Source organism: Saccopteryx leptura, chromosome 13, assembly GCF_036850995.1.
Source record: "Saccopteryx leptura isolate mSacLep1 chromosome 13, mSacLep1_pri_phased_curated, whole genome shotgun sequence".
Taxonomy (NCBI): domain Eukaryota; kingdom Metazoa; phylum Chordata; class Mammalia; order Chiroptera; family Emballonuridae; genus Saccopteryx; species Saccopteryx leptura.
This window is the reverse complement of record NC_089515.1, coordinates 26,368,819-26,381,287: the sequence shown is the minus strand read 5'-3', so window position 1 is coordinate 26,381,287 and position 12,469 is coordinate 26,368,819. Positions and strand designations below refer to the sequence as shown.

The following is a 12,469-nucleotide window of genomic DNA, read 5'->3' as shown; positions in this document are numbered from 1 at the left end:
AAAGCCCAGAAAGAAACCCGCTCAGTCCGGAAAAGTGAAAGCTGCCTGAGTCCCTGCCCCAGCCCCCCTCGAGTCTCGGGGACTCCAGAGAGTCCTGGGAAATTAATACATCTACCTCCCTGCCCCCAGCCGAGCTCGGGGCCCAGACTTTGTGAATGTCACCGGAATTCACCTCAACTCTCAGGCGCTTTGGGCTCACATCTCTGTACCTGTGTGCACAGTTCAGTCTGCCCTTGGCGCCTTCGGCCTCGTTTTTCTCGCTCCCCTAAGGGTGGTGCCCTCCGGCGGAACCGAAACTCGAGAGCCCCAAAGCTCCAGCCTGCTGTCCAGCTGAGCTATACCCTGCGGTGCACCCGATTCTTAGCCGAGCCCCGGAGAGCGCAGGAAGAACACCCACGGGTCTCGGGTGGGATGCACGAATCGCAGGGCCAGTTCTCCTCCACCCTCTGCCTCACCCAAATTAATTTCACCTCCGTGGCACCCCCAGCGCCCGCACGCATTTGTGCCCAGCCTTGCACGCCCCACTTTTTACCCCGACCTGACGAAGCCCGCTTGTCTTACCGCCCCCATGACTGCCCCGTTTGGAGCCTGCCGCGTGTTTACCGGCAGGAAACGTCTCCTCCCACTGCTTCCCCCTCGCCCTTCACGCTCCCGCCTGCCCTGAAACTCCTCCACATCTCCGAGGCCCGGGGAGCCGGCCAGGAGCAGCGTCAGGACACCGAGCCTGCCTCCGCTTCCCTGGAAAGGGCCCACTCATTCAGACACGGTCACCACTGCTTCTAGTAAAATGGCGAAGACTTTATTTATCGGAGAAAAAGGCCTTGGGTACAGTCCGGGGAGGAGAAGGCAGAGCAGGAACGGGGAAGGGGCACGTGGGGCCCACCCTCATCGGGCCACCCTTTTCTGGCCAAGGCGAGCTGGGAGCAGGGCGGTGGAGACTGCGAGACAGACCCCGAGCTGCGCAGGAGGTAGGGTGAGGGCTTAGGGCGGCCTCCGCTTCGTCTCTGTCACATGCAAAAAAATTCTAAAAAGAGTAAAAAATAATTCTAGGGCTTTGGGTTCCTTTTTCGTTGGTTGGTTAGATTTCTCCGGTTTGTCTCTAAGACCCAGACCCCAGCAGTCAGTCCGAGGAAACCGAAAGAGGGTGGGGAAGAATCTTAAAAATAGCCTCGTGGGCATTGGGAGGCAGAAATGGCATCGAAAACAGACTCCTCTTGGGGGGAGGGGCGGAAGAAAAGATCAATTTGAAACTTGCAGGTCAGGACCTGGCTGCCCACCTTAGTCCCTTCCCACGCGGGGGAAAAAAAATGCAGAAGGAAATAAAAGAAGTCAACTGCAATAGGCTTAGGGAGGCGAGGAGGAGAGGGCCGGTGCATTCGCCACATGCAGAGAAAAATCCGAACAGTCGGGCGGCCCTTCCTCCGAGCCACCGGGCTCAGCGTCAGTTCCCCTCGGTTCTGCCTCGCCCTCAGCAAACCCGGCGTCCCGAGGCTTTGAAAACGTGAACATCTCCGAGATTTTAAAAATTAAAAAAAGAAACAAAAAAAATCAGGCTGCGATGGGAAGAACCCGCTCTAAGGGTTTAAATATCTATACAGAGCCAGACAGAACTGCAGGCGAGGCTCCCGGGCGCGGAGGCCGCGCGCAGCAGCCGGCCGGCCGGCCAGCCGGGTTATTGCTTCGAGAGGGAGGAGCGGGCTGCGGGGAGCCGGTCCGGGCCGGGAGCGGGGACAAGGCGGGAGTGCAGAGGAGTCCCAGCTCCCCTCGCGGTCCGGTCCGGTCCGGCCCGGGAGGCTGCAGGCCCAGGAGCTCCAGGGGCCCGGGGTGGCGATCGGTTCCGGGCTCCGCTCAGTCGTCCACATCGATTTCTTCGTCTTCCTCGTCCTCCGTGCAGTCCTGGCTGCTGGCCGGCTGGTCCGTGAGCGGGGAGGCGGGCGAGAGCGGCAGGGGCCCGGCGCCCGGGGCCTGCGGAGCGCCGGGAGGGAGCGCCGGGGAGCCGGGCCTCGACTTGACTCGGCCGCAGCCGCCGCCGCCGCCCGCAGCCTCCGAGTTCTGCTCCAGCTCGGCCAGCGCCACGATGTCCATCTGCCCGCTGGGGCCCAGTTTCTTGGCGGACTCCACGTCGGCCTTCATCTCCTCCAGGTCCCGCTTGAGCTTGGCGCGCCGGTTCTGGAACCAGGTGATGACCTGAGCGTTGGTGAGGCCCAGCTGCTGCGCGATCTGGTCGCGGTCGGCCGGGGACAGGTACTTCTGGTAGAGGAAGCGCTTCTCCAGCTCGTAGATCTGGTGGTTGGTGAAGGCCGTGCGTGACTTCCGTCGCTTCTTGGGGGTCTGTCGTTGCCCAAAGATGGTCATCCCGTCTCGGCCTGTGAGGAAATAATAATACAGGCTTGCGCCAGGGGAGAGGAGACCCCATCCCGTCTCTCGCTCACCCAACCCGGGCTCATCCGGCCTGCGGTTTGCCACTGTTCCCTTCTCGGTTCTGATTAGGCTTCCGAGACTATGGCAAGCCTGGGCAATGGCAAGACCCCTTCCCCGGCTCTCTCCTGCCGGAAATCCCTAGGAAAAATGGTTTTGTTTTCTTCCCCACCCCGTCCCCCGCCCATCCCCAGAGTTGGTTTGAAAGACTCAAGGTTACTAAGCAGGAGGGAGTCAGACTGGGACACCCGGACTTCGGTAGAAATGTTGCTACTCCTCCTCTTCCCAATGGCCTCAGCTCTACCCTTCCCCAAAAGTTCCCAGCAAGAGGCTCTTCGTTCCTCATCCCAGGAACGGAGCTAAGAGCGCCCAGGCCACTGGGAACAGAAGGGAGTCAGCAGAGCAGGCAGAATACAGAGAGATCTTCCATTCCTGCCACCCCTTCCTGGTCCCTCTGGCCTGTCCAGAGGTTCCCAGGAAGCAGGGTTTGTCCCGTCCCACCCGTCTCCACTCCCAGCGGCGGCGGTTCGGGCTGGAGGACCCTGACGGCCGGCGCGGGAGGAGGCAGGCGGAGGCGCAGGGCGCGAGGCGCGTCGGGCACGGGACGCGGAGCCCTGGGTGCGTGCGCAGGGGGACCCAGCGGCGGCCCTTACCTTCGGCTGCCTGCAGGACGCTGACCTCCAGTCCCTTAAAGGTCTTGCTGGCGAGTTCCTCCAGCGCGCACAGCGGCGAGGTCTGCGAGAGCAGCGCGCGGCCCGCCAGGGGCAAGCCGCCCGGCGCGTGCTTGTCCGCGGCCGCCAGCAGGTGCGCCGCCCCGCACAGCGAGTAACTTCTCCGCACGGACGGCTTGTTGAGGATATCCTCGATGCTGAACGGCGTCAGCGGCTTGTTGGAGTTGGCGGGCGGCGGCAGGTGGTCCAGCGGGCTGCGCCGCCGCTCCTCCCCCGGTGCCGCCTTGCCGTCCTCCTTGGAAGTCATCTCGGCCTCGTTTGGGGGCCCGGCCGGGGCGGCTCGGGCCGCGGGGACCCAGCCCGCGGGCAGCTCGGGCGCCGGGTGGCGCGGGAGAGCAGCGGCGGCGGGCGGGAAGGAGGCCGCGCCGGGCAGGGCGCGGGGCCGCTTAGCGCAGCGGCCGAGGCGAGCGGAGCCGCGCGGGGCCCCGGAAGGAGGGCGCTGACGCGGGTGCGGACGCCGCCGGGGTTCCCAGCAATCCGGGGCCCGAGCCGGGGCGCGCCGCGCGGGGCTCCAGTTTCGCCGGCCCCGGTGCTATTTAAAGGTGTCAGGTGGCTCGGCGGCGGCTCCTGGCCCCGGGTCCTGGAGGCGGCAGTTGGAAGAGCCAAGGCGAGGGCGCCGGTCCCGCACTGCGAGGGGAGGCGGAGAGATGGGGCAATTGACTATTGCTAACAAGTTAGCTTTGATCGAGGAGTAATCAATTATCTGCAGCGGCACTTCTCTTTCTCCTTCCTCCCCGTCTTTCTCCTCTCTTCTTTCTCTCTGTCCTCTCTCCTTCTGTTCCCTCTCTCCCTCCCTCCCTCTCTCTTCTCCGCTCCCCCCGTCTCTCTCCTTCTCTCCCTCTCCCTCGCCCTCTCTTTCACTCTCTGTCTGTCCAATGCAGGCGGCTCTAAGTTGGGAAGCTCATTAATTAGCGGGCCGGGGGTAGGAGGAGCCGGCTGGAATTAGCCTGCCTAATGCGCCTGTCAGTCCGGGCGCCGCGCCGCGCTCGGCCCGAGCTGTTTGTAAATTACATTAGCGGCGCCTTTATTGCGCCCGCACCTCAGACGCCGGAAAAGCCGCCGCCCCCGCCCCGAACCGCGAGCCGCGCTCCCGACGCGCCCGCCTCCCGCCGGCCCGGAGGTCTCAGGCTCTCCGACCCGGGATTTGACGCCCGAGAAGGGTGGCGAGAGCCCCGCGGTGGCCGCTCCGTCCAGGTAAGGCCGGGAGCCGGGGCGGGCCCGCCACCGTCCAGCTGGACTGGGGCGCGCTGTGGTCACAGACCCAGAGCCCCACCGTGGCCTCTCCTGACCCTCACCGCGGCCTCGGCCCGCGCGCCTGGGGAAGCCGGAATCGGGAGGTCGGAACGCACTTCGCAGCCCAGCGTGAGGCGCCCCAGGACGCAGGGGTGGGACCCCAGGGGCTGGGGGAGGGGGCTGGTCAGAGGACTCGGCCTCCCCAGCTGAAAGGAGAGTGGGAGCTGCTGGTGGCTTTAGGCACCTCTCCTCAGGCCTGATCCCGAAGGGCCAGCCTCGCCTCCTCGGACCATCTCACACACTCACCTCGGGCCGACGCTCTGCCTGGGGCCCGCCGGTCAGGCCCGGTGCCGGGGCTAACGGAGCCGGGTCGGGGCCTCCCCGCTGCGCTCTGCCGGGCCCCGGCCGGGGCCCCGCGGCCGGCCCCGCCCAGACCAGCTCCGGGCTCGAGTGCACCACCCGGCCGACTCCAGCTGTTCCGGATGCGGGGCGGGGGCTGGGACTGCGCCCTTGCGAACCCTCGGAGAGGCCGGTGTTTGGGTCAGACTAGGGTCTGGGAACCCTGCGGCCCCGCACTCCGCTGCCTCTACGGCAGGCGAGCATTTGCGTGCATCGGTATTTGAATGTGTTTGTTTCTTGAATATGTATAGTTGTGTGTGGTTCTCCATGTGTATATTTGTGTAAACAGATGTGAGCCTGTGGGCATTTAGGCGTGTTTGAACACTTACCTATGTCTTTCATTCCCTTGAGGCACCCAAGGGGGCTGTGCCCCAGGCTCTTTTCTTTCTTGCTTCCCTCATCTTCCCTAATTTTCCATTTCTGCGGAGAAAGGAGGGGAGGTAGAGGGGAGGAAGAACTGGTTCCTTCCCTACACAGCCCCAGCCCTTTCCCTGGCTTTGTTTGTAAACTCCTGGTCAGGCAGTGCCATCCAGCAGCCCCGCTTGGTTGAGAGAGGGGCCCAGAGAGGCCAGTGCAGAGGACTGTGACCCAGTCCAGAGGTTGGGATGGGAAGAATGGGGCCGCCTGTGCTTCTCCCCCCACCTATACCTGCCCCAGAGAAGGAGTGAGCCAAGCTGGGCCGCGGGGCTGGATACAGTTTCTCCCCGATGCCTCCAGCATAGGAGTCTCAGCACATCAGAGATGGGTTGCTTTATCTCCCTTTCAGTTATTTGTTTGAAACATGGCTTGCAGCTCTCCAGAGTGAAAGGGACAGTGTAGGAAGAAAAGAATTTTGTTTGGAATCGCAGTGCCTGACCCAGGCCTATTGGGAGCATTGGGAAGAGCTTCTTCCCCTCTTCCCCGTCTTTGCCCTGCATTTTTGGGAGAGGACAGGTGCTCAGAGGCAGAAATGGTGAGACTGGAATTCTCAGTTCCCCCAGAGCTGCAGAACTCCCCCTAAGGCAGGCCTGTCTCTAGTGCATCAGTGCCATTCTGGGAGCCATGAGGCAATGCTGGGCTTAGCAACCATGGAGTCAGAGTCCAGAGATGGGGGAGAGGGACAGAATGGAAGAGGGCGCCAGGGAGCTGGACCCTGATGACTTGGAAGCTCTGGGACAGAGAGTGGTCTGCCCTCTCCTCTCACTTCTTGCTCTCAGGATCCTGCCTCAGCCGCTGGCCTTTTCCTGCCAGTACCCTCAATGCCCTGACCCAGAGCCCTAGGCAAACCACGTCCCCCATGCTAGCTAGAACGGAGACTCCTGCTTCTATTCTGGGAGGAGCTTCCTCTCCTACTCCTCCTCCCCCGATTCTTGCTGTCTGTTCCTGTATTCACACCTGATGTTGGCCTGTAAGGCAGGATCCTAAGGACAACCCTGCTGTTGCCCATCTCATGGTCCCTCAGGACCAGCAAAGTTTAAAGTTACTGTGAGGCTGCCAGGAAGATGAGGAATGCATTTGGGGAGCAGAGGGGCGGGAGCATAGAATTCCTCCACTGGGGTACTGTTTCCTGGGACCTTTAGTATTCAACCACATCATGTCAAAGTGGTCAGGACATTCTACAATCACCTGCTATATTACTTCTTCCACTTACTATCACCAAACCTCTTCTTCCCTTCCTGGCCAGCAATATTGGCAGCTCAATCCAGAGACTCTTTTTTGTTTGTTTGTTTTGGCCTAATTTGTTGAACTTCTGAGCTAAAGGGTTGGCACAGCTAGGGGTTCAGGGGATACCTTGGGATGTCACCCACCCATTCTGTTTTTTTAAGGCCCTTTGCCTACATTGCTTCATCCAGGCCATTTTCAAAAGCCAGCCCAACTGCTCCACCCTTTTCTGTACCCTGCAGTTTCCCCCACGACAGACCTCAGAGTGTGGTGGCTGGAATCTTCTGAACTCCTAGGAGTCTAAATCCACCAGCTACCCATAACCCTCCTGCAGAGCAAGAAACTGTGTTTTGGTTTTGTGGTCAGACTCACTCCTCTCAGCAGACAAACCAGGAGGTCCTTGAGGGCAGGAACACTGATCTGGGAATTCCATGAGCTAGGAATTCCATACACCACAGAACTGCACAGGCCAGGTGAGCACCTGGCACCCTAGAGCTTGTATTGAGCAAATGAAGCACAAAGGATTGTGTATTGTGGAGGAGAAAGGCTTGGGCATTGACTGTCCTCTCTCAGAGGAGTATTGGAGATTGTGAAAATTGGAAGTAGGACCTCAGGGGCAGAGGGGTGGGGTTGGTGAGAAGGAACCCTGCCATTGCTGTCCAGGATCTGCCCTATTCCCTTTCTGGGATCTCATGCTGGGTTGGGAAGACACTGTGGGATCCCCAGCCCCAGTAAGCTAAGCCAGTGGCATCTTCCCTGGAGCTGAAAGTAGCTTATCCATTGAGTCTGCTCCACAGAGGGAACGCCTGTCTTTAGCACCTGGTCCATACTGCATACTGACTCCTGAATTTGTGCTTGTTGCTTATATCATCAGGGTCCAGCTTTATTCTGTCTCCAGTGGAAAAGGAAGGGATTATTCTGCCAAAAGTCTGTTATTCCTCCTCATTTAGTGACTATTACAGACAAAAAGGAAGAAAAAAAGTATTACATGAATTACCAGGATCAGGGGACCCTGTAGACCCAAACAAAATGACTTATTTTGTAGCACAGGAGAATAATTCAAGTAAATCCCCAAAGGTTCCATCAGTCTTAATCCAGATTGTTTTGGTAGCCCCACTTTTTTCTAGATTATTTGTGTAAGCAACAGTCTTGGCCCTTAGGCCAGAGCTTCTCTCAAAAAAAGGGGGGGGGCTGGTTCTGACCTCACTTGAAATGAGTTCATTTGGCCACCAACTGGGATCATTTTTGTCCCCTGGGGACCTACTACTCTAACTCTCCTTGTGGAATTCAGAGAGTGTTTCTTCTGCTATAGAAATAGACTCCAGATAGATGGCCTCCTGCCATCCTGGTTGAACCGGGACTGCCCACTTGGTTTTTATATTCTGCCCTGGGCCACCATCTGCAGTAACAACAACAATAACCTTGACAATAAACACCATAAGCCCTTACTGGGCATGTGCCTGGCTTCAAGTGAACAGTTTAATTCCTTTCATATATTACTCAAAACCCTGTGAAGTAGCTACTGTTATTACCCCAATTTTACATATAAGGAAAATGAAGTCCAGAGAAGCTAAGTAACCCATCCAATGTCACACAGCCTATTTTGAAGTCATTAAGATTTGAAGACTGGTTTTTCTGACTCAAGAGAACCACGGGGTTCTTAATTAAAGCCCCCCAAGGTCTCTTTGGATGGGCTTCAGGGGCTCTGCAGATCCCTGAGATTGTGTATAAAATTACGTTTGTGAGCTCAAATGGGCACATTTTTCCAGGGGCAATATTACATACTGGATTCTCAAAACAGGTTGGAGATTTAGAAAAGGCTAAGGGCACAAGCAGGTCAATAGGGGGAGGAGAAGAGGTTATGAGAGGGAATTGGCTCCTCACAGGCCTGGGGAGTAGGGAGCCAGCTGCTCCAGAATTCAGGACTGGCTCCAAGCCTACTTCTGGACCTGCAGAAAGTGTCTCCAGTCAGGCCCAGGTCTCAAGACCTCATCTAGCAAAGGAGGCAGGATCTATGATCAGGGCACTCCTCTGGAGAGCACCTCTCCTGCTTTCCCCTTCCATCTCTTTTGTGAACTGAATTCTTTCATACCCCAGTGAGAGGGTGGCCCCACCACAAAGGCTGACTTCCAGGCACTTCAGCCCTGCATCGGAAGATCCACTGTTCTTTGAAACTGTGTTTTTGTGTGGGAGGGGCATAGACAGACCACGGAGTGATAGAGACAGGCAGAGAGGAGATGAGACAGTTCCCAAGAGCTGCTCAAGGCCCAGCTGACTACACTTTGCAGCCTCCAGAGCAGTCCTCTTTTTTGGTCCTAAGTCTTTGCTCCCTTCATCTTTTCGCAGGAAAGGTTTCTATCACTTCCCTTCCTGCGGAACCTCCTGCTCTGTTTTTAGTGCTCAACTCATTTGGGGGAGCCTTCCCCAACCTGTTCAGTTCCTCTGTGCTCCATAGTACATACATCTTTGGTGTCGTCAGATTGCCAGCGATGTGCTTATTTGTCTGTTTGTCCTTCTACCTCTCTCTTCACCTGGTTGTGAACTTTGGGAGAAAGGGACCTAAATCTTCTCTCCATGCCCTGTGCTAGCCTGGCATATACCAAAGTCTCCTCATGCATTTATTGAATGAATAAAGTAAATGAATAATGAGACAAAAGAGAGCCAGGCAGGGACCTCAGTCTGTGCCCCAGAGAGAGGACCAGGGGTGTAAGGGAAGGGTAGGTGCATTGTTTTGCCAGCTGTGTGCAGATGTGTGAGGCACCCCTGCTGCTATAACACACACAGAGGGGCACAGGAGCCTCATTCTTTAATGCTTTTCGGCCATGGGGGGAGGGTCCTGGGTTCTGGACCCAGCTGTGGAATGGTCTGACTCAGGAATGAAGTTTGTTCTCTCTCTTTCTCTTTTAAAAAAACAGGATTGAGCCCCTATCATGTTTTGGGCCCAGAAGCAGAGAGAAAGAACAGACAGAAGATAGAGGGTGATGGGCAGGCAGGAGTGACAGGAAGCAGACACCCCCCACCCCAGTAGCCCAGCGGATGGGGAAAAGGGTAAAGATAAGTTGGGGGAGACTGGTTCTGTCCCATTGGAGGTGACATTTAAGTTGAGCTTTGAAAAACCAAGAGCATTTGAATAGGTACAGAAGTGGGGGTCACTCTCCAGGCAGAGGTGACAGCCAAGCAGGAGACCAAAAGCTGGCCCAGAGTGGGGGCCAGAGTGCCCCCATATTTCCTCCCTCTGTCGCCTGGGCAGCAAGCTGCTGGGGTGGAGGTGAAATTCTTGGTCCCTTGTGCACTTGCTTCAGGTCTGTAGCCTGGATCAGGTGCTGGTAGGCTCCTGGGATGGCTGTTTGGGGCCAAAGGGGTGGGGGAGTTGGGGTGAGGCTGCACCCCAGCCCAGCTGCTCCTGGGCTAGGTGGATAGGTGGACAGACAGAAGCAGGAGCAGACCAGCCCCCCTAGGTGAGCACAAGAAAGGCCTGAGTCAGGTTTCTCATAATAAACAACACTTGAATAATTCAGCAGCTAGATGGGGGGCTCATTGCATTAATGCTGCCGCCTCCAACACCCTTTGCAGTCCCGCTGAGGGAAGGGGATTGCTAACATGCTTGAGGAGGAGAATTGGGTGAGAAGACCCTCTGTCCTCTCCCATGCTAGAATCTGCCCCAGCCACTCACAAGACTCCCCAGACTCCCAGTCCCTGATGCTTTTGGCCCCACGGGTCAGAGGGTCGCCTATTGGGTAGTGCTGTCCCAGCTAAGCCGCTCTCAAGACCATGGGGTTGAGAAGGCCGGCGGCTGGATCAATGCCAAACTAATGGTGGAAGCGGTCTGACCTGCAGGAACCAACTGCTCCAGTGCCCAGCCGCGCAGAGAACGCAGGCAGTGTGGCTCTGAGCAGAGTGGAGCCCTGGTGCCCTGGGGCTGCTTCGTCAGGGCCTAGCTGGAAGAGAAACTCCAGGAAGCCTAGGACTCCTCACTCACTCTTGTTCCCCAGGTTCCCGGGCTCTGTCGCCGCCTTCCCCGGACCCGCGGATCAGTCCAGGCCGCCCAAGCAGCTGGTGCCGCCCAGCCCGACTCCTGCCAGGGCGCAGGACGGTAGAACCGGGCTGCTGGGCCTGCCTGGAAGAGAAGTGAAACGCTAACGCCCTCAGCTGTATTTCATCTGAGTGGAACCAGCTCCCTTGGGTTTATTCACCTCCCGCTTGTCCCTGGGCTCCTGATCTAGAGAGATCGCCCTCCTGCCGTCTCACTCGCCGCTGCTGACCTCCTCCAGTTCTTCCCAGCGTCCCTTCCCTCCCAGGAGGTTGACCTCACCCTGTCTTCAGCAGCCTGCGCTTCCCCACGTGGCCTCTGTGGTGAGGCTCCGCGGAGACCCACGCAGCGGCCCCGCTGGGACAGGGCCCCCGTCTAGTCTTGCCCCCCCCCAAGAATCTTCTTCCTCTTTTGCCGCTGCCTCCTTCTCCTCTTCCTCTTCCCTTCGCTTCTGCGCATTCTTCCTCGTTCGTTTTCCATCGTCCGGTAAGTGCAGCCGGCGCGGCCGGGTCCTGGGAGGCCTGGGCTCGCTCTGCCCCTTTGGAGACCTCAGCAGAGGCTCCGGGTGCGCAGCCACATTTCGAACGGCGTTTACAGCGGGGAGGCCCGGGCGTCCTCGCAGAGACCGGGGAGATGGGCTGCGATGGCTTCTCGAACTCGGACGACCCACCACAGACGCGCTGTGTGATCTTGGGTAAGTCTTGTCATCTTTCTGAGCCTTGGCGGGAGTAAAACTCAGGGAATTTAGGGAGAGTGATGGGTGATGGGTGACTAAACCTTTTTATTCGTTTGGGGAAAGACGTTGCCTGCTTTGGGGCCTGAGGAGGAAGTAAGGTTCTCGGGAATTGTGGGTCTGAAGTGGCTATTTATTTTAACGAATATTTCGGGGAGCAGCTGGTAGCTGTTATTATTATTATTATTATTGTTGTTATTATTATTATTTTACAGCTGAAGCGATGCCAGATGTTAGAAACCTTCTCTCCCATCCTGACAACGTCCGCGCTTTACCGACGAGGAAAAGGAGGTTAAGATTGCGCTGGTCAGCGCCACAGGTGGGGCTCCAACTCAGACCCGGCTGGGGGGCGCCTTTGACTTTAAACCAGGCAGTTCCGCCCAGGACTGGTGGGTGCGTCGAGCCCTCACCGCGGGCTGCGACCTAAGTGTGGAGGAGTGGGTATGAACCTCCGAGGATTCCCATTATTTTCCGCTGGAAAAGCTTTGAAATTCTTATTTTTAGATAAACGATTTTGGCCGCTCCCAGAGCAGGTTGGAAATAAGACCCAAATGAGGGACTCTGGCTAGTTGTGGGAGAGCCCTCTGAGGCTGGACGGGGAGGGCAATTTTTCCCAACGTAGAAGCCGTCACTCTCAGGTTTCTCCTCTTTTGAGCCTGCCCACCTGCTCAGGAGCCTGTCCTGTGGTGCCTGCGTCTCTAGCAGTCCTGCGCCAAGCGGGAGAATGCGCACGGCCCTACTTAGCGCAGAGACGTGGTCAGATTGATCCCCTCTCTTTTATCCTCTCCAGGAACGCCTCTGAGCTAGAGGCGCGGGCTTGGGCGGCCTGGAAGCCCGGAACCCCTGGCCAGGCCGGGAAGGGCTGGAGTCCGGCTCCCCGGCAACCCCGTCCGGAGCTCCCGCCCCAAAGTCGCCCGGTGGCAGCCCCGACAGGCCACGCGTTCCTCGACACAAGTCCCATTACATTGTATTTATGTTCACTTTATTGTTTTTTTCCTCTCTTATTATTGTCTCACTCTGGGGGAGGCAAAGGATATAATATATTCATCTTTATTATACCAAATCTGTGTGAAGCATTTAATAAAACGCTGTTTCCACACAGCCAGGGATATTAGTGTGAGCTCTTCTTAAGTTAATGCTCGGGTACTGAGGGGGCCCCGGCCACAGCGCCTGCTGCTGGCGAGCCCGAGGAAGCGCAGGCGTGGTCCCGCACACCCCTGCCCACTCCGAGCTCTGGTAGCATTTCCCGGTTTGCGGCCCATCTTAGCGGCCTCTTAGGGACCC

General features: G+C 57.8%; 2 protein-coding genes across 3 annotated transcripts; one reads left to right on the top strand and one right to left on the bottom strand.

The window, feature by feature from the left end:
* Positions 1–797: 797 nt before the first annotated feature.
* Positions 798–3,416, bottom strand: LBX1 (ladybird homeobox 1). The gene is made up of 2 exons (XM_066354994.1): positions 3,072–3,416; positions 798–2,366 (listed from the first exon to the last, which is right to left on the bottom strand). The coding sequence occupies exons 1-2, from the start codon at positions 3,394–3,396 to the stop codon at positions 1,849–1,851; spliced, it is 843 nt and encodes a 280-aa protein (XP_066211091.1). The 5' UTR covers positions 3,397–3,416; the 3' UTR covers positions 798–1,848.
* A 687-nt stretch (positions 3,417–4,103) lies between these two features.
* LOC136384615 (CDK2-associated and cullin domain-containing protein 1-like) lies at positions 4,104–12,255 on the top strand. Of its 2 annotated transcripts, none has more exons than XM_066354995.1 (4): positions 4,104–4,343; positions 10,415–11,146; positions 11,401–11,504; positions 11,976–12,255. In XM_066354995.1, exons 1-2 carry the CDS (start codon positions 4,104–4,106, stop codon positions 10,517–10,519), a joined length of 345 nt encoding a protein of 114 aa, XP_066211092.1. In that variant the 3' UTR covers positions 10,520–11,146; positions 11,401–11,504; positions 11,976–12,255. The 2 variants fall into 2 exon arrangements, with proteins under 2 accessions (XP_066211092.1, XP_066211093.1); XM_066354996.1 differs by lacking the exon at positions 11,976–12,255 and adding an exon at positions 11,690–11,735.
* The last annotated feature ends 214 nt before the right edge of the window (positions 12,256–12,469 follow it).